This window comes from Pelodiscus sinensis, chromosome 3 (assembly GCF_049634645.1).
Source record: "Pelodiscus sinensis isolate JC-2024 chromosome 3, ASM4963464v1, whole genome shotgun sequence".
In the NCBI taxonomy this organism is placed as follows: domain Eukaryota; kingdom Metazoa; phylum Chordata; order Testudines; family Trionychidae; genus Pelodiscus; species Pelodiscus sinensis.
The window spans coordinates 65,025,444-65,051,542 of NC_134713.1; the positions used below are offsets into that span (position 1 = coordinate 65,025,444).

Below are 26,099 nucleotides of genomic sequence, written 5' to 3' on the forward strand. Positions count from 1 at the left end.
TCCTTTGCAAAGCACCCGAGTTGAGCTACTGGCAAATGCTGCTGGCATTCGATCCTCTGGACACAGTGAAATACCGGTTGTGGTGCCGTCTGAGAAGCACAGACCGGTGGGACCATAGTGGGCACGGGATGATCAGCAGTGGCTGAAACTTTCACATGTGTAAGGCCACTTTCAAGGAAGTTTGAGAATTGCTTTCCCCAGCCCTGCAGTGCAAGAACACCAGAATGAGACCCACTGTGACAGTGGAGAAGCAAGTGGAAATTGCCCTGTAGAAGCCTGCAACGCCAGACAGCTCCTAGTTAGATGGGAATCAATTCGGCGTGGGGAAATCTACAATAGGGGCTGTTAAGTATCAGAGGCGTAGCCGTGTTAGTCTGAATCTGCAAAAGCGGCGAGGAGTCCTGTGACACCTTATAGATTAACTGAAGTGTTGGAGCATAAGCTGTTGTGATTCAAGTAGCCAAGGCAATCAATACCCTTTTGCTATGGAGGGTAGTGACTCTGGGAAACATGGAGGCCTTAGCCGCAATGAGGTTCTTTAACTGTGGTGGGACACAGATGGAATACACATCCCTTTCTTGGCACCTGCCAAGAACTGCGAGGGGTATCTTCTTAATGGCGCTGCAGGCATTATGAGATCCCCAGAGCTGTTTCACTGACACAACATGGGAGGGTTAGGAAAGGTACAGGACGCACGCATAGTTAGGAAATCCTGCCTCTTCAGAAAGCTGCAAACTGGAACTTTCTTCCCAGACTGGAAAGTTACCACTGAAGGCACTGAAATGCCAATAGTGATCCTTGGCAACCCAGCTTCCCAGTTGATCCATGGCTCATGAAGTCTAAAATGGGCAGCCTGGACCACGTAAAGAGCAGTTCAACTAAAGGTTGAGCAAGTGCCGAATGGTGGTAGAATGTGCTTTTGGATGTTAACACATCCCTAGGGATTGAGGCTGCCCTTATCTCCCGCCCTGTCATATTCTAGGGCCCCTAAGAGACGAAGCTATGGAACTCAGTTAGGAGCGAATGTGGTTCCTCGAGGGCTAGAGGGTCTGCCTGTGTAGGTAGCTATCTTGGAAGGCTGCCATGCGGTTCTTTATGGACTGGAGATACAACTTAGAAGAAAATATATAATACTGGTTCATGGAAGGCATATCTTCAAAAGTCAATACTGCAACATAATCCCTGTTAAATTATTTACAGATTAAAAGAGAAATTTATACCCGCATCAAATGTGTCATGATTTTGACAATTTCTTCCATGGAAGGTCGTTGTGAAGGATCCTTAGACCAACAACGAGTCATTAAACTCTCAATAGGCTTAGGTAAATTTTTGATCAGTGGTGGCCGGGTACCTATAATTAAAATCAGACAAATCTTAATTTATATATCAAGCTACTGTTTAAAGTTCTGTCATTGCCTGATTTTTTTTAAACAACCTACTTTGCTATTTAAAATAATTAAAGATTCATGGTAATCCTCTTGCTCTGTGGGGCCTAAATCAGAAGCCATGCAGCTTAGCAGGAACTTAGACCAGAATCCCATTTTGCTAGGTGAAGTTTAAACATAGAATGGACAGTCCTGACCCAAAGAATTTTATCTCAAACAAGAGACAATAGATGAAGAGAGACATGAAAATATGTAAACAAACAATGGATCACAACAAAGATAAAATGAGAGTTCTTCGCCCCATTAATTCACACATCATAATTACATGTAGACTGTGCTTACTGACTGTGCTAACAGACAAGAAAGAGAACCAAAAATGATCTGGTTTAGAAGAGTGCTTAAGATCAATGACAACAATCTATGAGGTCTCAAACTGGCACCTACTGAACAATGAATAATTTTTCAATTATGAAATATGTAATAGTGTTATATAACAAGCACACAATTTAACTTTAAATGCACCAAAATGAAAAATTATTTTCAACTCACCATTGTGAACTGCCCACATTATGCGGAAAGCAGGACCACCAATCTCATCAAAAGGTTTCCTACGGGTGATTACCTCCCAAAGAATGATACCCCAACTGAATACATCACATTTTTCACTGTAATTGCTACCTGAAAAAATATATATATATAATTTGTGTCTTTCCTACATGATATATGCCTATAAATATGTAGGAATAGCTATGTATGCTTTAATTTTATTTCAGAGTATAATATCTTTGTTTTTCACACAGAAAAGACAACAATCAATTCCATAAGAGACACATTTTTAAAAATTTCTAAGTCACCTAAGATACATTTAAAAAAAATACACCATTCATATTAAACACTTGTTTCGAGGTTGTAAAACCTCTTTTACTATAATTTTCAACAAGTTTCTAAGCGTTCTTTTTGCAAACTAGTTCCTTCACTGAAACTAACACACAGTGTTTAGGACAGTCTTATTGTTAAATATCAAATGTGATTTTATTATAATTAATCAGTCTCTCAAATGTAGAATAATTCCATTGTCATTTTGGCTACAGTGCCTTTTGTAAATCTCTCTCTGAAATCACTTCTTCCGTGACAACAATAAATCAGTCATCAACACTCACCATCATCTCTATCATTTTTATTTAAAAACATAACTTCCTTAGCAGAACCACCAAGACTATCTTAAGAAATAATGTTATGTCATTGTACCCCTGTTTTCCGCACCCCCAATGCCTACCTATCTATTATCCTCACTCATTCTGTCGTGCCTGAAAATTAGTTTTAAGTTCTCGAGGCTGAGATTTCTAGGCCTCCCATGAAGCATAAAGCAGACACTGTGTGATATAAAATAACGAATAATAAAGAGCAAAGGAGAAAAATACTTTGTTAATTAGAGAAAGCCATAAATATCTTAAATAGACACAAATGGTAAACAAATTCAAGATGTAAAGTATATTTTTGTCTTCTCTGGTTGATAGCTGAAACAAAAATGATAGTAAGTACCTAAAGACAATCTATTCTGTTTTCTCATGAAACATATGGAAGAACCTAATAATTTAAAAAGTCACTTCTAGATAGCATTTCTTTACATAGGAAGACACCATTTTACTTCTAGAGATAGTATTGCGTTTATAGCACCTTTCCCACGCCTTACTTTAGAATGACATTTATTTCAAATTTAAATAATAAAGAAACACGTCTGTGAAGCTATAGGAGCATTGACACATTTAATACTGCAACAAAACCCAGCAGCATTAAAGTAATTATATCAAAAGGTATTATGACAAACTGCCATTAGTAAAACAAAAGCTTCTTTCTACTCTTTCATCATTCTAGTAAAAATAACTTCAGTTCTCTCCAAAGCCATATCAAATAGATATTTGAAAATTTAGAAATTATTAAGTATAGATAGGCTTAGGTTATCTTATTGTGGATATTTAATGTAGTAATTAAAATTAACATTGGTTAACGAAGTTGAATGAATTTTATTTTGAGGCATTAATTTTAAATTTTATATTTTCAAAGTATTTAATAATTCTGTGCAATTTCTTTCAATAATACCAATACAAATTTTGGGAACCAAAAGTATATAAAAATTCCTGTCCAGAAAACTTGATCGAGTTCTAAAATTGGGAAATTTTAAATTAAAATGTTACATGTTCCTACTTAGTTGAATTTACAGACTGGAGAGCCACTAACAAGTGGACGGCTTAACATTTTCACTGAAATTCCTGGAAATAGGCAGGCTTAAATGTAGTCCTTATTCTGCTTTTAATAAAAATCAGATCTTCAACTTTTTAAAATAAAAATAAAAGCTAACGTTGTGGTAAGTGAACATTTAGAATAAGTTTTGGCCAATATTTAAAGTGAACTACACAGTATAACCAGGACAGTTTCTAATAAACTGGTACTTAGAGCAACTGAAATAAAATTGCCAGTTGTAGGAGATAGATCAAGGACTGGCCTACTATGGCAACTTATCTAGAAGATGGATCTATATTTATAATTTAGGTTGAGATATAGCTACATTGGACAAGGATGTTAAACAGATCCCTGAGCAATGAAGCTTTCTTGACCTAATCCCAAATGTAGATATAGCTATGCTGATAGAGGAATGCTTCCGTTGACCCAAATATCAGAAGATGGCGTGTCAGCACCAAAGGAAAAAACTTTTTCCATCAGGATTATGGTGATGTACACATGCACCTACACACCAGGTTTATGGTGACGTAGCCATGGCGATGTCAGGCTGTGTCTCTGCTGGCAAGGTTTGGTGACAGAAGTGAGGCCGACAAGCAGGAGTTGCCATAACTGGAAACCTGTCAAACTATTTTTTCAGGTACCCGCAGTTGTCAAGTATAATCTCAAGTATATATATTCTAAATCAGTGGTACCCAACGCGGTGCTCGTGGGCAACCATGTCACACGCTGGGCCATTTCTGTGCACTTGCTGAGTGATCAGGGCCAGCCCCTACCCCGGGCACAAGGTGCATGGGCAGCGCCGCCCCCCGGGGTGCGTGGCGCATGGGCTGTGCTGGCACCGGGCACGCGGCACGGACCCTGGGCGTGCGGCACAGGCATGGCGCTGACCCCGGGTACGTGGCACAGGGGTGGCGCCAGCCCCGGGCGCACAACACATGGGCGGCCCCGGGGTGCATGGACTGTGCTGGCCCCGGGTGCACAGCGTATGGGTGTCCCTGCCTCTGGGCATGCCGTGCAGGAGCGGCGCCAGCCCCAGGCACGCAGCACGTGGGTGATGCCAGCTCCTGGGCGTGCGGCACAGGAGTGGCGCCGGCCCCGGGAGTGCAGCGCATGGGTGTCACCGGCACTGGGCACACAGCATATGGGTGCCTAGGCTTCATGCTGCTCCTCTGGAGCAGCAGAGAAATGCCTCAGGAGAAGCACAATGCCTCAGGAGAAGTACAACCTGCAGTTTTTAGTCGGGGAGGAGGGAGAGCAGCAGCCTGTAGAGCTGCTTCCTACTCCCCTGCCAGAGTCCATACCCCGGGGCTGTGTCTACACTGGGCCACTTATTCCAGAAAAGCAGCCGCTTTTCTGGAATAACTTGAAAGCTGTCTACACTGGCCGCTTGCTTTCCTGGAAAAGCAATGCCGATCTACTGTAAAATTGTCAGTGCTTTTCCGGAAAAACTATGCTGCTCCCGTTCGGGCAAAAGTCCTTTTCCGGACTTTGGGGCTTTTTTCTGGAAAAGCGCGTCTACATTGGCCACGGACGCTTTTCCGGAAAAGCATCCTGCCAATGTAGACGCGCTTTTTCCGGAAATACTTATAACGGAAAACTGTTCCGTTTTAAGCATTTCCGGAAAAGAGTGCCAGTGTAGACACAGCCCCGGTGTTCCTGGATAAGGGACACCCAGAGTAGAGGATCAAGTGTATTCAATCTAATACCTTCCTGGAGAACTTAATTCACTACTGAAACAACTAGGGAAAAAAACAAACCAACCAAAAAAGCAGTCAAAAAAGCAGTTATGAACATCCAAAATTAAACTTTTAATGAAACTTTCATTCCCAGAGGGCAAATTCAGCCCAAGTTACTCACAGGTCTCAAGGCGTCTGATGTGCATAATGACTGAGCAATCCCCCATTTAATTACATAGTAATTAAACAAATCCTTGTCTTTTTATTTTATATTATCATTGAGCTCCCACATGAGATGCCAACAAATAACTTTGATTAATCTCCCCACTTAACTATTAAATACAAATTACAATTTTTAAAACTGAATTATTTATAGGATCAGAGAAGAAAAGATGGACTAAATTTCAAGGGATAAGGAAGAGAAGGCAGGTATTGGGAAAAATGGGACTATGTTGAATTGTAAGGTAGGTAGGGACCAAAAATAGAGGTGGCTATGCTTGCTGGACACTTGTGGAGAATTCTAATGACCACAGTAAATCAGAATACTGTGTGGACAGAATCAAAGCACATTTCAGTGCAGTAAGAATTGGGGATTATTTTGTGATCTCAGAAATGATATCTCAGGATGGTAATGCCAAACAAGATACATAATTTACTGTTATTCATAATTTACCATTATAGTCTATTCAGTTTTGTCACTGCAAACTCCAGGTATCAAACTATCCCCATTTGTTTGTATTCCTTTCCTAAACATACTGGTACAGCAGTCTTTCCTTCTAGTAAATTAAGGATTTCTTTCCTTAAGTTATTTTTAATCTAAAATTCATTTATTTAATTATAAAATTTTATAACACAACAGAAACAATGAATGTAAATGAAGCTCTCAACTGATTTCTTATATCAACTCATTCAAAATAATGTTCTTAAGTAGAGTAATACATGTGAAACTGTACATTATTTTGTTACCTTCAAAAACTTCAGGTGCCATCCAAGCAGCACTTCCCTTATTGTTGGTCATGTGTGTTTGAATATCACAGGCTGTACCAAAGTCACAGATTTTTAGAACTGTCCCCCCAGCTACCAACAGCAAGCTGTCAAGAAAATCCCAAATGTTTAACAGAATTTAGAAGTCTTATCAAAATAATAAAACATTATTTTATTCCAACAACTTTTATTTAAGGCCTGCTTAAATGTATACTATAATAATGTATACTAACACGGCAGAATTTGCTCATCTAAGTATAACATTACCTTTAAAAATTACTATAGTATATCAGTAGGTTGTGACTTGCTAATTATGATAAACTGAATTTTAATTTTAGTCTTTACAAGTATAAACTGAAACCTGTAGTCCAGCATCCTTGGAACATGACCAGTGCCAAACCAGAGAGTTTACCAAATCATGTGAGATTAATATGGTCTAGCAGCATTACCAACACTTCCCATGCTTACTGGGCTCTTAGAAGACATTTTGGGGTAAATTAGAGCTAAATTAAGCAAAGAACACTGAGAGCAGGACTGGTGGTTGTAAAAAAAAAAAAAAAAAAAAAAAAAAACACTTTACTGTGAGAATCTTGGCCACACCCATGGAAAGTGGACAGCCAGCTAACTAAAATAATGCCAGACCAGAAAGTGCTGGACTGAAGAGGTTCAACCTTTACTTTAAGTATGTAAGAAAACAGTTTATTTAGGCATAATTACTTCAATCCACTAAGCACCCAATGGAGACAAAATTTGTAATTTATCATAAACATTTAACATAGGCTCTGCAGACAGGTGGTCAGCCATCATGGCTGCTATCTTGCCAGGTGAATAATCAGAACTCCCATTAGGGATAGTCAATGAGGCTTTTTCTTCAAATGGAAGGGTCACTATTGACCATGTGCTCTAGTACCTATGGAGCTGTCTACGTCTAAGGTCTACTTCTAATTTCCCCATTCGGCTAACCAAGTTTCTGCTAAAACAGACTTCACCCGTTATATGGGGCAAGAACAGGCTTTATGTTTGCATAACATGTAGTGGTGAGTACATGGTTAATGGAACACAAGACAATCAGCCTTTCTTGATTGTCTAACTGAAATTTAAAACGTGGCTTTTATTTAGATTCAATTATTTGTATCTAAAAATACAATTGATCAATGAAAGTTTTCCTCCAAATTCAATGGAAGTAACAGGATAAAGAGAAATCACAAATTGCAATTTTAAGAACAAAAAATTTAACACTAACTAGAAACATACTTTGGCGGTTTCAGGTCCCTGTGAATTAGAGCTTTTGGTTTCATGCTGTGGAGATATGCCACACCTTGGGAACACTGTAAACACCAACTCATTGCATGTGCAGCAGTATAATAAGGTAGAGGCTCAGCGCCATGCAGTACTGCAAAACAAAAGTACAAACTAAAAAGAACTTTATTGCTTATTACCATAGAAACAATGAAACTAACAACATTTCATTAACAAGCTCTATGAAATTCAAATAGTTAATCAGAGAATCATAGAATTGGAAGGGGCTTTCCAGTCCCCTGCACTCATGGAAAGACTAGCTATTATCCAGTTATTTACTCTCATTCTTTAGCACTGCTCTTGAAATCTTTTATATACAATTTAAAAAATGTAAATTGCTATTAATGGAAGTTACCTGAATAATGATTTCCTTTTTAAAATGGTACTTGGTTCATTAGTAAATATTTATATACAAATTCTGCCATTTAATGGCTATTTATATAATAATGTCATTAATTTTCAGCTGTATCCAGTGTAGCCTGTATTAAGTAACTACTCAAGGAATTGATGGTCACTTTAAGTCAGAGGTTTTTACAGGGAAAAACGAAAGGAGTCAGAATTTAAATCGTGTATTTGTACAAATAATCATATGGTTAAAATGTTTTTGAACTATTCTGGCTATAGAGTTTTATATTTTGAAAAAAGGTTTTCTTAGCACTTCAGCTGCAGGGAGACACGTTTAAATGATACTCACCATTATATAGAGAACCTCCTTCAGCATACTCCATAACAAGACACACCTTTGGGGAAGGAGACAAAATATAGGGATGTTTTAAAGTGCAGTGTAAGGGAGGGCAATAGGTTTTGTAATTTGAAAGGATTTTTTTTTTTTTAAGAGGAACTGCAAAGTTTCCATAATTGTCACATTTAACTATAAGATGCAGAATTAAATTGATACTTAGATCTCATTAAAGGTTAGGAAAGAGGAGAGGATGCATCACTGTATAACCTTTAAGGCTAAGGTTGCCTTCAAATTACAATTAGAATAAATTTACTGGGAGAGTGAATTAGAAAAGATTAACAATTAAAATTGCAAGTTTTTATTAGAACTAAAACCAATAAATTATTTAACCAATTTAATATCCCAGATCACTAGTAATGTCAGCCTATCATGTTGTGAATTCAAGAATTCATGTTTGTCCTCTTATAGTGCTTGCTACATCACCCGAGGCATTTGTGAGGTCATCAGCTATTGCAGGGCAAAAACAGAATCCTGATTGACAGTAAGTGAAAAGGAACTGATTTTCATAGAATCATAGGACTGGAAGGGACCTCAAGAGGTCATCGAGTCCAGCCCCCCGCCCTCAAGGCAGGACCAAGCTCCATCTAACCTGTTCTTAAAATATCTCCAGAGAGGGAGATTCCACCACCTCCCTTGGCAATTTATTCCAATATTTGACCACCCTGACAGTTAGAAATTTTTTCCTAATGTCCAATCTAAACCTCCCCTGCTGCACTTTAAGCCCATTACTCCTTGTCCTGTCCTCAATCATGTGCACCATCATTTCTGTAGCAGCAATTTGGAATCAATATGAGGACTGCACATCTATGAAGTCACATACATGTATATATACCACACTAATTTGTTTGCAATTAAAAAAAAAATCAGCCTAGGGAGTAAAAAATGGGCAAATGAAATGTGAATCAGTTTTTAGAGGCTACCCACTGGGTAATTTAAAAAAAAAAAAAAAAAGCTTAGAAAAATCAACCTATGAATAAGAAAACCAGGAACCATTTTAGAAGCACAATACTAAGGTGGGTATGTTGGCTGAATATATATCTTGCATTACTGTTTGATTATAGTGAGGATTACACTTACTGGATTCAGACAGGCTCCATATAACTTGACAATATTAGGATGGTTCACACGTGACAACTGTCGAAGCTGCAACACAAAAGTTCACCACCATTTTTCAATCATAAAAAAAATTAGACTACCATTTGGTTACTTATACACAGTTAATTAAAATAACCCAAACACTGGCCTAGAACTTGAGAGTCCTGAAACCTTGGCTCTGCTACAGACTTTGTGCATGACCTTGGAAAGACAAATCATAAATTCTCTGGTGGCTCAGGTTCCCATCTGTAAAATGGAGAGAATAGCACTTTCCTGTCTCATAAGAGATTATATTAGCAGGAAGACCTATTAAAATGGCTCCAAAATGTTATGATTCTCAATCAACATGCATAATTAAAAATGTTAAGTAAATAATAATGGAGTCACATGCTTCAAGGCTAGCATGTAAGCTGCAGATCATTCACATTCCAAATACAGAAATGCACAAATAGATATGACATTCTGAGGATTTTGCACTCCTCTAAGGTTGCCAGATGGTTTCAACAAAAATAGCGGACACACTTGACATTACATCATAAACTACATTACATATTATTTAGAAAATCCAGGACATTTATATTTTCTCAATTTGTTTCCCGAACAGAAAGCTCAAATACTAGACTGTCTGGTTCAAAACCGGACACCTGGCAACCCTACACTCCTCCTCTAGCACTGTTTATTGCCCATAGTTGGAGGCAAGAATACCTGACTTCAGAGACAAATGTCCTGAATCACTGCAGAAAATCTTCTGCGCAAAATGCTTCCTTTTGCATTAAAGAGAACTAATGTCCACAAAAATTAACTATAAAATAAATTCTAGATGTTAACACTTATGCCAGCCAGTCATTTGCTTGTAGCAATTGATAGTGGGCATGTGTGGATTTCTACATCTGAAAAAATTGAAAACTATTTTTTATTTTGCAAGCTGACAGAAAAAAAAATCAAAGTAGGAAGATTTAGCTTTCACACAGATTTTTGGGAGAGATTTTGTAGCACCCTCTGAATTTCACTATCTACTCAACAAACACATTTCTAGAAATTATATGTTTGTGTGAGTATGTATTTTTATATATAAAAATATAATCTGAAGTGATACTGAACAGAACTGAACCGAATCTACACAGTGCAAAAAAACCAAACTAACAATATCCTGAAACCAATTCAAAATAAAGCATTTATGAGGAGTCTTTCTTCTTAGATTCTCTCTCATAAAGCCCAATAAAGAGACCTTACCATTCAACAATGTTTAGATTTATGTAAATGTTATTCAGCTCTCACATACTTGGCAATGAGTGCAGTATAGTTACACAGAGATGTATTAAAATACTTTTTAGTCATAAAATGTTACTATGGTTGAAGGAACTTCAAGGATTTAATCCTATTTTGTTTCATATATCCTGGGCACCCTAGACTCTCATCTACTATGCTTTAAATGTGAACAGAACTATAATATAATGAATTTCATGGCTGTTATGGACTATAAACATTCAGTCCTAGAATATTTTCTCTCTCTCAGCACTTCACACATTTCTTAAGTACCTATATCTAAAAAAGATGAGGAATGGAGAAAATGAGGGGTTTATTCTCAAATAAATGAGTTACATGTACTTTCTTCTAGATTTTTAAAATAATTAAAAGTCAATTAGTATATTAATGGAAACAAAACATTTCACACCATGACTCCTCCTCCCAATCTTAACCAATATTGGATGAAGAATTTCATAACCTCTTTGTCTCTCTACAAAGATTAAATGAGCTAGAGCGCATAAAGAAGTTCTAAACACCCCACAATCTGGCTGGCAAGGATTCCTGCAATGCAGGAACAGGAGAAAACAGCCAGAGGCAAACTTCAGAGAACCTTCTTAAAAGTTCTGGTGGAGGAGGCATGGCCAGGGGTAGGGTATGTCAGTGGAAGGACATAGCACATTACTAGTTTGGGGGTGAGGGAGTAAAATTTATTTTCAAGCAAGCTTACAGTACCTCCACAATGAATGCCTTTCTTTCAGATTCACTTTCTATTTGTTTAATGGCTACATCTTTTCCTCGCCATTTTGCCTTGCAGACCACACCAAAGGCTCCTCTTCCAACAACCTAGATCAAGATAGCAAGGAACACTGTAGCTAAGAAAACAATTTCAGCTTCTTGGTAGCACTTCACAAATATTTAAAGAAACATACAGTATCAAAAATTAGAGTAAAGAAATCAGACACATGAAGTTTATAACAGAGCTTTAGTTTCGTCAAGTCATAAAGTACATCTTATATCTACTAATTCTACGGCTATGCTCATAAATGACATGTTCATAAAAAAACAAGCTACATGCATTAAATACTTTTTCAAATGTATATGTAATTTAAATATTTAAGAAGAAATGTGACATTACTTATTTCACACAAGATCTAGTCAAAAAGAACCCAGGAAAAAAAGCAAGAATAGTTGTTTTCTGCTTATTCTTTTCTTCATCCTTCCCATGAAATGTTTACCTTAAAACTTGGCCTGGGAAATAGTATAATCTTACTGCATATATTCCTGCTTATTAGTTATACAGAGTTTGAGCTCTAGAATAAAAGTACATTAACACATCTATTTTAGCACTATGACAAAGCACGGCAGAACAGTGGTTCCCAACCTTTTGTATAACCCAGACTGGCAAACCCATTCAAAAACTTTCGGCAGACTGGTATCATTTTCTTTGTATATTCATTATACAAATAATGAATATGCAAATATAATTTTACCATACACCAAAAGCTCCATCCCCCAGAGCTGCCACGAAAAGCTGGCTTCAGCTCCGCCAGAACCCCACTTTGCCAGAACCCCATTCCTTAAGGCTTAGAGCACTACCACCACCAGACCCTGCCCCCCCATTCCAGCCTCCCATTTTCAGAGCCCTGTTTCTACCCAACCCCTCCAATGCCCCACCCGTGCCAGCCATCAATATTAGCAGCATCCCCATACCCACCAGTGCCAGCCCTGCCTCTGTAGCTGCCCACTACTAGTCCCACCAGAGCGCCACAGTTCCAATTCCCCACCTGGATGCCCTGATGTACTCCAGTGTCAGCACCCTGCCTCTTAGAGCCCCCAACTCCTTAAGACAACCCATAATTCAGCAGCCCAAGAGCCAGGCAGAGAGAACTGGGAGAGAAGAAGGACGCTGCTTGGAGTGACCCACGTGGGACTTGGGCAGAAAGTGGCCGGTCCCAGCATGTGGGGAGCAGTTGCACAGGGATTAATGGCTTGGTGTTTGCCCAGCTGTGGTGCTGCGCAGGAGAATCGTGCCACCAAGACTCCGGGCCCGGGTTGAAGCTGGTGGCTCCCGGGGCTCCTCTACTGGTCAGCGAAGGGCACAGTCAGGGTGGCCAGCAGCAAGGGAGGCCCGTCACCACTTCATGGTGTAGTGAGGTGAGGCGGGATCCGTGTTTGGTACGTGTGAGGTTGGCAATGTGGCTCCAGCCTCCCTCGCAGCACTGAAGGTTTGTCCTGTGACAGCTTTCCCTGCACATCAACTTCGGGCTGCCCTCACACTGCACTCTTCCCTGCCTGCTGACATGACCCCCTCACCTCACTTCCCCGCAGCTCCGGCTCTGGCCATGTGGTCTGTCACTCCAGCTCTGGCCCTGACTGGGGACGCTGCCTGCCATGTGACTCTCAGCTTAGCTACCCTCAACCACCATTCAAAATTAACACCTGCCTCCCACCCCTCAGCAGTATATCCCAGCCTCCTGGATTACCGCTTTCTGCTGGTGCCAGCTAACACAGTTAAACCTATAACTCAAGTGGCAGGAATTTGTGATGCAGTCATGAAGGCCAAGGCTTCAAAAGCTATGCATGTTGGGGTGTTATTACAGTTACATACAACGGAATCTGATTTTACCATTCGGATTAAAAAGAAAATTATAAACAAAAATGAATTTTATTTAAGTTGCAAAGAAATCAAACACTACAAAGCATTTTGAAAGTCTAAGAAAGTCTTCTACAGAAGAGTTATTTCTAATACAGGCAGTCCCCGAGTTACGCGGATCCGACTTATGTCGGATCCGCAGTTACGAACGGGGCTTTTCTCGCCCCGGAGGACTGGAGCAGCGGGACGCCCAGGTGCGCTGCAGTCCCGCCGCCCCCGTCCTCCGGGGCGAGAAAAGCTGCTCCACATCTCCCTGGTCTGCTGGGGGGAAGCCCCCCAGCAGACCAGGGAGATGCAGAGCAAAGCCGCGGAGCACGCCCGAAGTGGGACAGCCCGGGCGCGCCTGGGCTGTCCGCTGCGGGCGTGCTCCAAAGCTTTGCTCCCCGTCTCCCTGCAGACCAGGGAGACCGGGAGCCAAGCCGCGGAGCGCGCCTGGGCTGCCCCGCTGCGGGCGTGCTCCAAGGCTTTGCTCCCCATCTCCCTGGTCAGCAGACCAGGGAGACGGAGCAAAGCTGTGGAGGACGCGGGTGGTCCCGCCACCCGTGTCTCCCTGGTCTGCTGGGGGGGGGGGGTGCCCCCCTTCTCCCCCAGCAGACCAGGCTTTTCTCGGTGCTACTGAACCAACCCAGCAGCACCCCAGCTGCTCTGCCCCGGGCTTCCTGGAATCAGCCGCTGATCAGTTTCAGCAGCAGCTGACTTGGGGACGCCTGGGTTTCTTAAGTTGAATCGGTATGTAAGTCAGAACTGGCGTCCAGATTCAGCCACTGTTGAAACTGATCAGTTTCAGCAGCGGCTGAATCTGGATGCCAGTTCCGACTTACATACAGATTCAACTTAAGAACAAACCTACAGTCCCTATCTTGTACGTAACCCGGGGACTGCCTGTAGTTCACTTTCTTGCTGAAAAGGCTCTTGCAAACATCAGCACAGGATGGAGTTACAAAGTTTGGTAATGTACTATGATAAATTGACCAATAAAAACAAACTTCTGAGTTAAGAAAAGATGACACAGTGCCCATTTAATTATAAATGACTTGTGGACAAATTCTGCAATTCAGACAGTGAATTTGCATATTGTGTTAGTTATGGTTAAATCTGACTTGTAAGCACATTCATCACCAGAGTACCTAAATATTTACATGAAAGCTTCTAAGACTAAATAAATATGCTTCAACTGAGGAATTATTAAAACATTTGCCGGAAACATAATTAATCATGTAGTTAAGAACGGAAAAAAGGAAACTTACCTTCTGATTGTGCATAATTCAACAAGTTTTACTGTGTGCCAAAAACTCACTATAAAAAGGGTCTAGTGCAGTGGTCTCCAACCTTTTTAACGACAAGATCACTTTTTCAGTTTAAATGCACTGTAAGATCTACCTTAAGCCCAAATACCCATCCCACACTTCTTTCGAGGCCCTGCCCCTGCCCCATCCCTTCTCTGAGGCCTCACCCTGCTCACTCCATCTCCCTTCCTCTCCCAGCCTCACTCACTTTTACCAGGCTGGGAAAAGGGTTTGGGGTGCAGGCTCTGGTCTTGGGCAAAGGGGTTCAATGTGTGAGAGGGGCTCCGGGATTAACCCAGGGTGGGGGATTGGGGTCCAGGAGAGGCTTCAGGGTGCAAGCGCTAGGAAGGAGTTTGGGTGCAGGGGAACTCATGTCTGGAGCAGGAGATTGGATGCAGGAGGTGGTTCAGGGCTGGGACAGGGGTTCAGGATACAGGCTATGGCTGGGCACCATTTAATTGAGACGGCTTCCGGGTGGTGGAACAATGAAGTTAAGGCAGCCTTACTCCTACCCTGGCCCTGCAGCACTCCTGAAAGTAGCTGGCATGTACAGCAAAGGCGCCATGTGGTGCCCCTCATCTACAGGCACTGAGTCCACAGCTTCTATTGTCCATGGTTCCCCATTATCAATTAATTGGAGCTGCAGGAGTAGTGTCTGCAGGCAAAGACAGCATATGGAGACCCCCTGCTCTGCCTTTCTCAGGGGCTGCAGGGAAGTGCCAGCCATTTTCAGGATCAGCAATTACCATGAGGATAATTACTGCAGCCACGACAGGTTAGGCATTTTAGAACTCACTACTCAAAGAATTACATTTAAGTGTAAGAGAGAAATGAAAATTATGAAATGCATACTGACCAGTCAAAAACCAAAACTAACACAATTTGCAAGCAGTAACAGAAGCAAAAACAAGAACCCACATATATGGATTGGGTCAGGAGATGAGAGTGAAGGACAGTGTATGTGAGAGTAACAGAGACACACGCAGTGTGAGAGAGTGACAGAAACTTGCATTGCCAAACACCCTCTATTCCCTTCTCTCTGTATGGAGATGGGGTACAGGAGAGGGGGCAGGGGAAACACTGTGACATCTGTGTCCTCTCCCCCTTCCACACCCTGCACAGCAAGCAAGAGGATCCGGGGGTGGGAAGTACAGCACCAAGATAAAGGACAGGAGCAGCAAGCAGTGGGTGGAGGGGAAACTGAAGTGCTAGCGCTTGATACTTCCCGCCAAATTGGCCAGGATCACCTGTCAGAGGCTCCAAGATCTACCTATAGATCCCGATCTACTGGTTGCTGACCACTGGTCTACTGGAAAAGGAGGATACATTTTAAAAGGTAGACTTCCTTTAGTAAGTAAGCCCAGCTAATGGCTTTGGAGAGGTCAGTGTCAAGAGCCAACACAAAGTCCTCCAGATTCTTTTAACAGTCACAATGGAGAACCAGGAGAGGCAGTCAGAGAAATATACAGCATCTAACAAACTACTGAATGACAATATACAAGATCAGTTAGGGTATTAAAACCATATGTCACCATTTTTTATTGCTCCTAGTACTGAACCATAAAACTAATGCCTAGGCTTCAGCTCAAAGTAAAACACACAGAGGCATTGCCAGAGATAAAGGAGTGACCACTTTCAGGTTCACATTAAAAAGACATACTTTTAGTCTCTTGGCCAGCCATTTTAACAGCACAAGAGAGAAGCATTGGCCACACTTTCATTTCTTCACATTGATTCCTTCATATCTCCTGCTGCTGGTAAAACTATATGGGTTTGGACAATCACACACATTCTCAATTTACATGAACCCCACATTATTGATTTGTTACTTCAGTAGTTCCAGTAACAGTAGTTGCTCTGCAGCACTGGAGTTTTGGAGAATGATCTAAAAATAAACATTGGTATGAAAAATTATTCTCTATTATCTCTGGGTACCAAAAGAAAAAAAATCAAGGAGTGTGGGGAAATGTGCAGTATGTAGTGCATAATCCCCTTTCATTTTTTGTAACAATTGTCTGTCAAGAATAAAATAGGTGGCTCAAGAAACAGGTGTATACTATTCAGAAAGTTTTGAAAAGTCATTCATTTACATAACTTATATTTTGTTGTCTCCCTTTCTCTCTCTGCGTCTTATGGGAACTTCTACAAAAAAGCATACCAGAGAAATTTCCTATTTTATGGCAGTGATTTTATATATATAAAACTTAGAGCGTTGTATTTATACTTTTTCCAATGTAAGTCATTCTAACATTTTAAAAGCATCATTCTAAATAAAGCCTTAAATTAAATTCTATATAAGGTGCTTGTAGCAGAGATGATTTTTCTTTGTGTATATACATCACTAGCACACTTACCCAGTATTACTTGGGCCCTTAACTCAATTTTTGTTTGGAAAATAAAATGATAATGTACATGTTTCATTAAAATCACTAATCTGGGGTGGACCTGGGTATGAGGGTTTATTATGGGGGCTGCTCTGGGGAGGGAGGACTACCTCAACCCTCATTTACCACAGCAGCTTGGTGTCACATGAGAAGTGCCGTTCCATGGCTGCTGCCGCTCCATCAGACATAGCTGGGGAAGAAGTTCATGTCCCCGGGCTGAGGCAGATTCAGGTTCATCTGCACCCTTAGCTGCCTAGAGTGACTAGGCAGCAAACTATACACTTTCCCCTTGTTCCCAGATAAAGGGGACCAGCTAACATTTCCATACGCATCAGGGGAGAGTGTCAGCCTCCTCTCCCTAAAGGATAATGGGGGCTCGAGCAGTCCTAGATGGGGAGAATGAGCCCCCAGACAGCCCCTTTCCCTGGCCCATTGATTCTGTCTCTTTTCTGTATGGTTTAGGAGAAGCAATCCCATTCCAAATACAGGCAGTCCCCGAGTTACGCGGATCTGACTTATGTCGGATCCGCAGTTACGAACGGGGCTTTTCTCACCCCGGAGGACGGGAGCGGCAGGACGCCCAGATGAGCCGCGGTCCCACCGCCTGCGTCCTCTGGGGCGAGAAAAGCTGCTCCCCGTCTCCCTGGTCTGATGGTCAGACCAGGGAGACGGGGAGCAAAGCCTCGGGGGACGCCCGCAGCGGGACAGCCGCGGCGCGTCTGGGCTGTCCCGCTGCAGGCGTCCTCCGCGGCTTTGCTCCGCGTCTCCCTGGTCTGCTGGGGGGAGGGGGGAGCGCAGCTAGTGCCCCCTCCCCCCCAGCAGACCAGGCTTTTCTGCCCACGACGCCTGGGGTAGAGCAGCTGGGGCGCTGCTAGGTTGGTCCCGCAGCGCCGCTCCTCGGCGCTACTGGACCAACCCGGCAGCACCCCAGCTGCTCTGCCCCAGGCGTCCCCAAGTCAGCCGCTGCTGAAACTGACCAGTGGCTGACTACAGGAAGCCCTAGGCAGAGTTGCTCTGCCCCCAGCTTCCTGGAATCAGCCGCTGATCAGTTTCAGCAGCAGCTGACTTGGGGATGCCTGGGTTTCTTAAGTTGAATCTCTATGTAAGTCAGAACTGGCATCCAGATTCAGCCGCTGTTGAAACTGATCAGTTTCAGCAGCGGCTGAATCTAGACGCCAGTTCCGACTTACATACAGATTCAACTTAAGAACAAACCTACAGTCCCTATCTTGTATGTAACCCGGGGACTGCCTGTATATACCATTTTCTCAGAACAACCAAACCTTTATTTTGCTTTAAGTGATAAGAGGAAGCTGAATTTGGTAGTCCCAGCTATTACCATTTAGGAGGAGTTCTTGGACAGACAAACTTTCTCAATTAAATTGCAGATTAAGACCCTGCTTACTACCATGCAATATTGACTTGATTATACATGGAGTATATCCATGGATGACATCAATTTCAGAGGTCCTTGTTTAAAGGTCTTTAAAATGTTATCTTATCTTGCAGGATGTTTTATAGGTTATTTACTTATAATGAAGTTATGCTTATTCAGATCCCCAGTTCAGCATTCATCTGATTCTTAACTGTATCAGCCAATGCATATACTTTTATCAATAATAATGAATAGCTCTTCACTTCAGACTTATCCAGTGGAAAAGTGCTGCTTATTGTAAAGCAGCCATGTTGGGTAAAAGAGGGAAAATATAACACTTCTTTGGTTAACAGCTTTAGTATTCTTTGGAAAATTCTACTTAACTGCAGCAGCAACAAAAGAAAGCCCACAACACATCTACTAAATTATGATCTTGAGGACTGAGTGGGGGTTTTAAGAACAACCAAATTCATACATTCCAACTGAGTTTCCTTTTCAAAGAATAATTTTATATTAAGATTTGCTTGCTCACATCAAAGAGTTTAGTGAATATGCAATTAAACATCTTAACAGTCTGTTTAGTTTATTCCTAAAATGACCATTTCCCTATTTGGTCTAAACTCTCAATTCTTTTTGAAGAGTTTATTAGCATTTACATGGTTTACTCCTTTCAAGGAAGTGTTTATGTCTCAGTCTGAGGTGGCAATTTATCAGCAAAGGCTTATTTTAAACCTCACCACTTTTATATATTTAAAAGAAAAAAGAGATGGCATGAAACTTTTTTAAGTTTAAAAATGACATATCTGAAATTTAAATCAATGTTCCGTAATCTGTCCCAAAGATTAAAAGTACTGTAACTTAGCAGCAATGTAAATATATTGCATTCACTGGAATAGATTATTATGTTCTGTCATTATATCCACGGTGCTCAAACTAACAGGCCCAAGGTTTAAATATTAAAGGTTAGTGCCAACATTACCGGCTTTCAGTGCCTACTGCAAGATCATTTTCACTTGGCAGGCATTTCTCCAAGGGCAGTATGGTAGAAAGGAGGATTTTAAAAAAATTCTCTATTCCAGCTGTTCCCAACCACCAAGTTGCAGACCAGCGCTGGATCGCAAACTACTGGCTGCTGGGCCGCCGTGCCTCTCGGGGCGGAGGCTAGAGCTTGGGTACACCACCCAGCGCCTCCCCTCTCGCCACAGCTGTTGGGAAAGGTGTGCCCTGTCCTGCCTCTCAGCCAATCAGTGCTGGGCAGAGGCAGGGTCTCCTCCTGGATGTGGAAGAGTGGCTCACAGTGTGGCGGGAGGACCATGCGGAGACCAGCAAGGCAACCTTAGAGCAGCTGCGCTCAGCTGGTGGCAGAGAGGCAGCACAGGGCTAGGTGAGGTGGGTGGGGCAGGCACTGAGGGCAGGGCTACTACTGGGGAGCGCTATGAGGTGGAAGGCTGACACTGAAGGGCACTGGGGCATCCGGGGTGGGGGGCTGGCACTGGGGAAACCGGGGGCAGGGGTGGTAGAGGAGAGCTACAGGAACGGCACTGGGGGACTCTGGGAATAGGGCTAAAATTGGAGACTGGCACTGGGGGAGTTCTGGGGGTGGGGGGGTTGGCTGCAGTGGGGCTCTGGAAACAGGAGGCAGGCACTGGGGGGGGTCTGGTAGTGGGGGCTTTAAGGGATGGGGCTGGCACTTAGGTGTTTGGGATGGGCAGGCTCTGAGGGTGGGAGACTGGCACCAGGAGGAAGGGTTGGGTGCAGGGAACTCTGGGATCAGTGGCTGGTGCTAGATATAGTGGAGGGGTGGGGGCTCTAGGGTTAGGGTTGGCACTGGGGGATTCGGGGGCTGGCTGCCTGCCTTGTGGCAACTGCTGGAACTAAAGCTGGCTGTTCCGAAAGCTCTGGCCCCCAGAACCATTGGGTATACTGGTAACATTTCATTTGCACATTCATTATTCACATAAAATGTTACCAGTCCACCAAAAGTCTGAATGGGTTTGCCGGTCTGTGGTACAAAAAAGGTTGGGAACCACTGCTTTGTTCCAACAGAGGTGAAGTTGTTAGTATGAGTATAAACTATGTATACACATTCTGAGCTTTATAAAATGGCGCACTTGATTATTACAGGTTGAACCTCTCTAGTATGGCACTCTCTGGTCTGGCAATATTCATGGTCTGTCATGATTTTTGTTAGTCAGATGTCTACTTATCATAGGTGTGCCCAAGTTTCACACGGTCCCATAAAGTTTGTTAACACCCACCAGTCCTGGTTTCCAGTATTCTGTACTGTTATTTAGTTCTAATTTACCCCTAAATGACTTCTAAGAACCCTGTAAGCAGAGGAAGTGTGGGTAATTCTGCTAGACAATACTGACGTCCAGTGGTGCAGCAAATTCTCTGGTTCAGCACCAGTAAGGACCCAAGGGTGATGGACTAAAGAGGTTCAACCAGTACTGTATTTCAGTGACACCCAAAAGCTCCAAAAATCACATTTTTTCCACAAGAAAATTTTGTCCTCTGCATATGCAGTCCACAACATGGACAGTGCTCAGAGAATAAGGCATTAATTCAGGATTTTTTTAATTCTCTCCTCATTGAGTGGTGACTTCATTTACTGCACTGACCACGGAATTATTTCCACAAACTCTTGTATTGCAATCACCATAAAAGTGACGAATTCACCTTTCCAGAAACTTACGGGACAGATGTGCTACCCACATTTTACAGATGGAGAGCTTTACACAAAAAAAGTACATTCATACCTATGTTTTAAAAATTAGATTAGTGAAACTGATGCAAGTTTGTATATATGCACTTCCTCTCCAGCACTCAGCCTTTAAGAAGGCAGAGGCCATTACAATTGTGATTGTCAGTTAACTCTTAATTGTGTTTTAAGAAAAGGTGCCTGAGCCATATAAATGAGTTGAGACTGAGAAAGACGGGCCAGTGAGGTAATGGGGTAACTGAGAGCTGCCTGAGTCAGTCAGAAAAAGAAGCAGGTAATCACTGACTTCACTCTGCACTCCTCAAACTCAGGACCTGACTGTCTCAAACTGGGCACACAAAGTCAGTTGCTCTTTGTGATAAGCCATATTTTCCAGAATTTAAATAATTTTTGTAACTTTTCTAAAACATTTAGAGTGTGGCAACAATATTTCAGCAGTTGTCTCAACAATTCAATATACTGAGTTAATATTATCTCCATGTTACTGCTCAATATTCCTGGTTACACATGGATCATTAGTTCTTTTAGCCACAGCTCTGTACTGGCAGACCACTTACGATTAATTATCTAACATGAATAGGAATATGATTTTGCAACAGTGATCATTAAAATGATGAATATGAATAAATTTTCTGAAACATCCTTAGATAAAATGCCCGCAAAATTAAGTAGTGTTGCAATCTAGCCTTCCTCGTCTCCATGTCCATCTATGGCAAGGCAGATGTGCCAAACAACACTTTCTGTGCTTTTCTGCAATGCTTGGCGTAGGATCCAAGCCCACCCCTGCTGGGTGGGAGAAATGTTGGGTGGGAGAAATCTTCTTACTACCAGGGTAGTTAAGCACTAGGGATGTAAGCGATTAGTCGACTACCTGATAAGCAAATGCTTATCAGGTAGTGGAGTATGAACTTGACTAGTTGCTCCCCCACCCTTGCTGCCTCTACCCTTGCTGGAAGGAGCTGGATAAAAGCTGGCTCCCCCCTTCCTCAGCACCGTCTCCGAGGGGACAGGGGAGGCAGTGGCAAAATGGCACAAGCGGGGATTGAAACAGTCCCACTGCTGCTCCTTTCCTTTGGAATGTACAAGAGCTTCCTGCGGCTCTTGCACACTTCAAAGGAAGAGGCATAAAGGGGAACTTGTGCCATCAGGGACTGCTTTGCTCCCTGCTGGCAAGGGTTGCCGCTGCCTCTCTCCCCTTGAAATGTACAGGAGCTACCATACATTTCAGAGGGAGAGAGGCAGAGGGAACCCCCTGTGTGTCTCCCTTTGAAATATACAAGTGCTGAGAACGGCTCTTGAACGTTTCAAAGGAAGAGGCGCAGTGGGATAGTGAGTGATCTCCTTATCAACTAATTGAGTAGTCGATGGAAATTCCATTGACTACTCAATTAGCTGATTAATTGAAATTTAATGTCTCTCAAGTACTGGAACATAAATTGTCTTTCAGGGCTGTAACAAGGGCGAGGCGAGTGAGGCACTTGTTTCAGGCGCATAGCTGAGGGGGTGCAGAAAAGACAGCTACTACGCTGTCTTTGCTCATGCCACATTAGCACCGCAGCCTGTGCTGAGCACAGTCTTGCCTGAGGCCCCAAATTAGCTAGTTACGACTCTGAGGGAAATTGTGTAATTTCCATCAGAGCTTTTTAAGAGCAGGTTAGACAAGTGCTTGTCAGAGATGGTCTAGATCAGAGGTCGGAAACCTACAGCATGTGTGCCATAAGTGGCACGCAAGCTGATTTTCAGCAGCATGTGGGGCCAGAGCTCAGCCCCACCCTTCCTCCCCCATGCAGCCACAGGAGAGCCCTCTCTCTTCTCCATAGCAAGTTGTGCTGTGCTGGCAGAAGGCAGCGTTGGGGCCAGCCCCAGACCGCATGCCGCAGCAGCAGTACCTCTGGCCTCTAGGACTGGCTTGGGACCATGTGGCTGTGGCAGTTGCTGCAAGGAGGCATTAAGCCAGGTAAGTGCCCTGCCTCATGCCCATAATAGGATGTTTTGACATTTTCTAAATCAGTTTTGTTTCTAAAATAACTTCAATTGGATATTTTAGTTAAATTTTAAAAAGTTTAAAAGTGAAACCGAAAGAAAATATTTTAATTCACCTGATTTGTAATGATTTTAGATTATTGGTTCACAAAATCTGAAACTTGTTTTTCTTGACCTGATTCAGGACAAGAAAACATTCTAAATCTCATGGGACTAAAAAACCATTTCCTGCTCAGTTCTAGGAGACAAAGGACCATGAATTCAGGCCCTAGTGGGAAGATTTGGCTGTTTCCAACTTGTATTATGGAGCTGTACACATTACAAAAGTGTCCTCTTAGTAGGGATGTGCTTGGACTCAATGGTTAACCTTCACGGTTACACACAAGACTCCCTGAGAGCACTGGGTCCCACTGGCCCCTCCACGCTGCTGCCTCTCTGATACAGATGCAGCAGCACAGGGGGTGAAAGGGCAGGTGGGAGCCATCTTAAAGTTATAAGAAAAACCTCTGTAACAAATTTGGTGGTCCTAGCTCTTACCGTTTAAGAGGAGTTCTTGAACAAAAGGACTTACAGATTAATGGACAGACAGATGAACGTATATATACAAAAATTAGAAACCAGGGGTATTAAGCTGCGTGTAATCTGGTAACTGTGTAGCTAACAAAATGTTTATATTGTTAACGTAGAGGCGCAGTGAAGGTAACTGCTGGGACCCGGCACACCTGGAACTGAGCCAGCTTGCCTGCCCTCTGGCTCCTAAGTCCTTTTAGTGCAGAACCCCAGCAGGAGTAGTTGCCAGGACCTAGCTTCAGTCGGACTGAGCTAGCCTGCCAAAAAACTTACTCACAAAGCCACAGGGATAGTGGTGGGGTTTACCCTATCTCGATAATTTTAAATAATGAAATGCCATCTGGAAGTTGGATGTATGTTTGACTTGTAATTATTTTGTTTGCATTTCTGCTATCAGGGTTCTCTGATCAAGGAACATCTATGGTCCTGCTGGACCACGGTAGTTGCTGGACAAGAGAATGCCGATTTTGGGAGGTGCAACCTGTAATTTGGGAGGTGAGCAGCAACCTGGGGGGAGCCAGGCTGAAGTAGCGGGACAGGTCAGGGGCTGGGCAGCGGCCTCCAGCAGCCTGCAGCAGTGGGGCTAGAACTGGCAGCAGCCCCTGACAGCCTGCGGCACTGGGACTGGGTTGGGACTGGGCCAACAACAGCCCATGGCAGCGCAGGGACAGGGCCAGAGCCATGGGCAGCCTGTGAAAGTGGTATCAGAGCCTATGGGCTGCCGTATGACAGTGGGACCGGGGTCACGGCTGGCGACAGCCCCAGTAACACACAGTAGGGTGGGGCCGGAGCCCTAGACAGCCTGTGAAAGTGGGGCCAGAGCCTGCAGGCTGCAGCGGGGCTGCGACTGGAGTCTAAGCACTCGGTAGCCCCTACCACAACCCAGTAGGGAGCCTGGCAGGGCCTGGAGGTAGTCCCCCTACCTCCCTTACTCATCCTCCCCACTCATCCTCCCCACTTGTCCCCCCTTCCTCCTTGGCAGAGTCAGCAGCTGAGGGCTGTGGCAGAGAACCTTATCTAGTCTGGCAAATTCCCTGGCTCAGGACTGGTCTGGTCCCCAGGGTGACAGATAAAAGATGTCCAACCAAAATACTGTATATTCATGTGTTATCCAATGAAATGTGGCCAAACCATACTGAAAGTACAAGCACAGATCTTATGTTTATTACCTAGGACTTGGGGCCTGTAACTATTCCAGAACTTAAAGCCATTAATAACTAGTGGCGGTGCTATCTGCTAATCGGACAACCTAAATAATACAAGACTAAAACTGAGATTACACAAGAATTCTTTGGGATTTTTTAGTTTAACTTTATTGAAGTTCATTTTAGGACATCTAATTGATGTTCACATACTACAAAACAAACATTTTGGTCTTTTGTAAAGGGTGATCATTCTAGAATTATTGATCTCTACATGTAGTACTAACAGTTTTCTTGTGCACAGTGGTATGTCCTTAGTTACAGTATATAATCACTAGCAATTGTGAAATCAATAAAACAACAAGAAATGGGCGACAAGGAAGAGGTTCATATATCTTGGAATTTCATAATAGTGGACAAATATTGTTTTTAATTCACTTTTTCTATTGCAAAGTAGTTTGTGTTGTTTCTACTGTAAGATGAGTTTATCCTGTAGGCATTTTTAGTACACTCAGCACTGTGGTATCCAGAGACCTATCAAGAACTGCTGGTAGATTACAACTTACAATGATAAAACAGCTATCAAAGTTTCTCCTTGTTTGTCAAAAGTCCCTTTCCCTACTTTTAAAAAGAATGCATCTTCTCCCCCCCCCCCCCCCAGCTTCCCCCCAGATTGAAAGGAAAGTCTCAGGATGACAGTATGATACAGTAAACTAATTAGTGCATTAGGACTCAAGACTCTAATAGTCTAATTCTTGCTGAGGTCTCAATCTAGGCACTATTTGGGCACACAATTTTGGTGCACCAAATCCTAGCTGGGCAGGTGTTGGCATGCATATATATAAAAGACACCAAGATTCAAATATCAAGACAGAGTTCTACCTCCAGTTAGGCACTGTGTGGCCCTATATTTCCCCACCTGGAAATGACATTATAATTACAGGTCTCGGGTGTTGTGAGGATTAGATATGCATATGGTATTTTACTTTTTCAAAGTACTAAGTACAACATATACTATATTTGCTGTGGGGTATTCATTTTTGTGGATCATCATTAACCATATGATTTCTAAAATTTCCACAACCTTAACTTTTTCCACAGGATAAGGGCAAACTATAAGCCACATTTCAAAAGGCACCATAGGGAGAAAAAAAAATACCTACCAACAACACACCAGCGTTTTTTTTTTTTCCAAACACAAAAATACTTCCTCCTACTCAGTTCCTCAAAACAGAAAAATTGTTTGAAAGGATGGAATTAAATGTTTAATAGGAAGAGGAATGTGTATATTTTGACAAGATATTTCATAGAAAT

General features: G+C 42.5%; 1 protein-coding gene across 4 annotated transcripts in view; it reads right to left on the reverse strand.

Moving 5' to 3' along the window:
• The window catches only part of MAP3K7 (mitogen-activated protein kinase kinase kinase 7), a 70,920-nt gene that overhangs the window by 41,141 nt on the left and 3,680 nt on the right, over positions 1 to 26,099 (reverse strand). For 3 of the 4 annotated variants that reach the window (XR_012902602.1, XM_075923896.1, XM_075923897.1), the window contains exons 2-8: positions 11,403 to 11,513; positions 9,405 to 9,470; positions 8,280 to 8,325; positions 7,541 to 7,679; positions 6,269 to 6,393; positions 1,935 to 2,063; positions 1,221 to 1,351 (exon numbers count right to left, since the gene is read on the reverse strand). Coding sequence is in view for 3 of the 4 variants with exons in the window: in XM_075923896.1 (XP_075780011.1) it covers positions 1,221 to 1,351; positions 1,935 to 2,063; positions 6,269 to 6,393; positions 7,541 to 7,679; positions 8,280 to 8,325; positions 9,405 to 9,470; positions 11,403 to 11,513 (747 nt within the window). In the remaining variant the exon portion in view is untranslated. Of the gene's footprint in view, positions 1 to 1,220; positions 1,352 to 1,934; positions 2,064 to 6,268; positions 6,394 to 7,540; positions 7,700 to 8,279; positions 8,326 to 9,404; positions 9,477 to 11,402; positions 11,514 to 26,099 lie in introns of those variants that run through there. The other variant, XM_075923898.1, reaches the window with a different exon arrangement.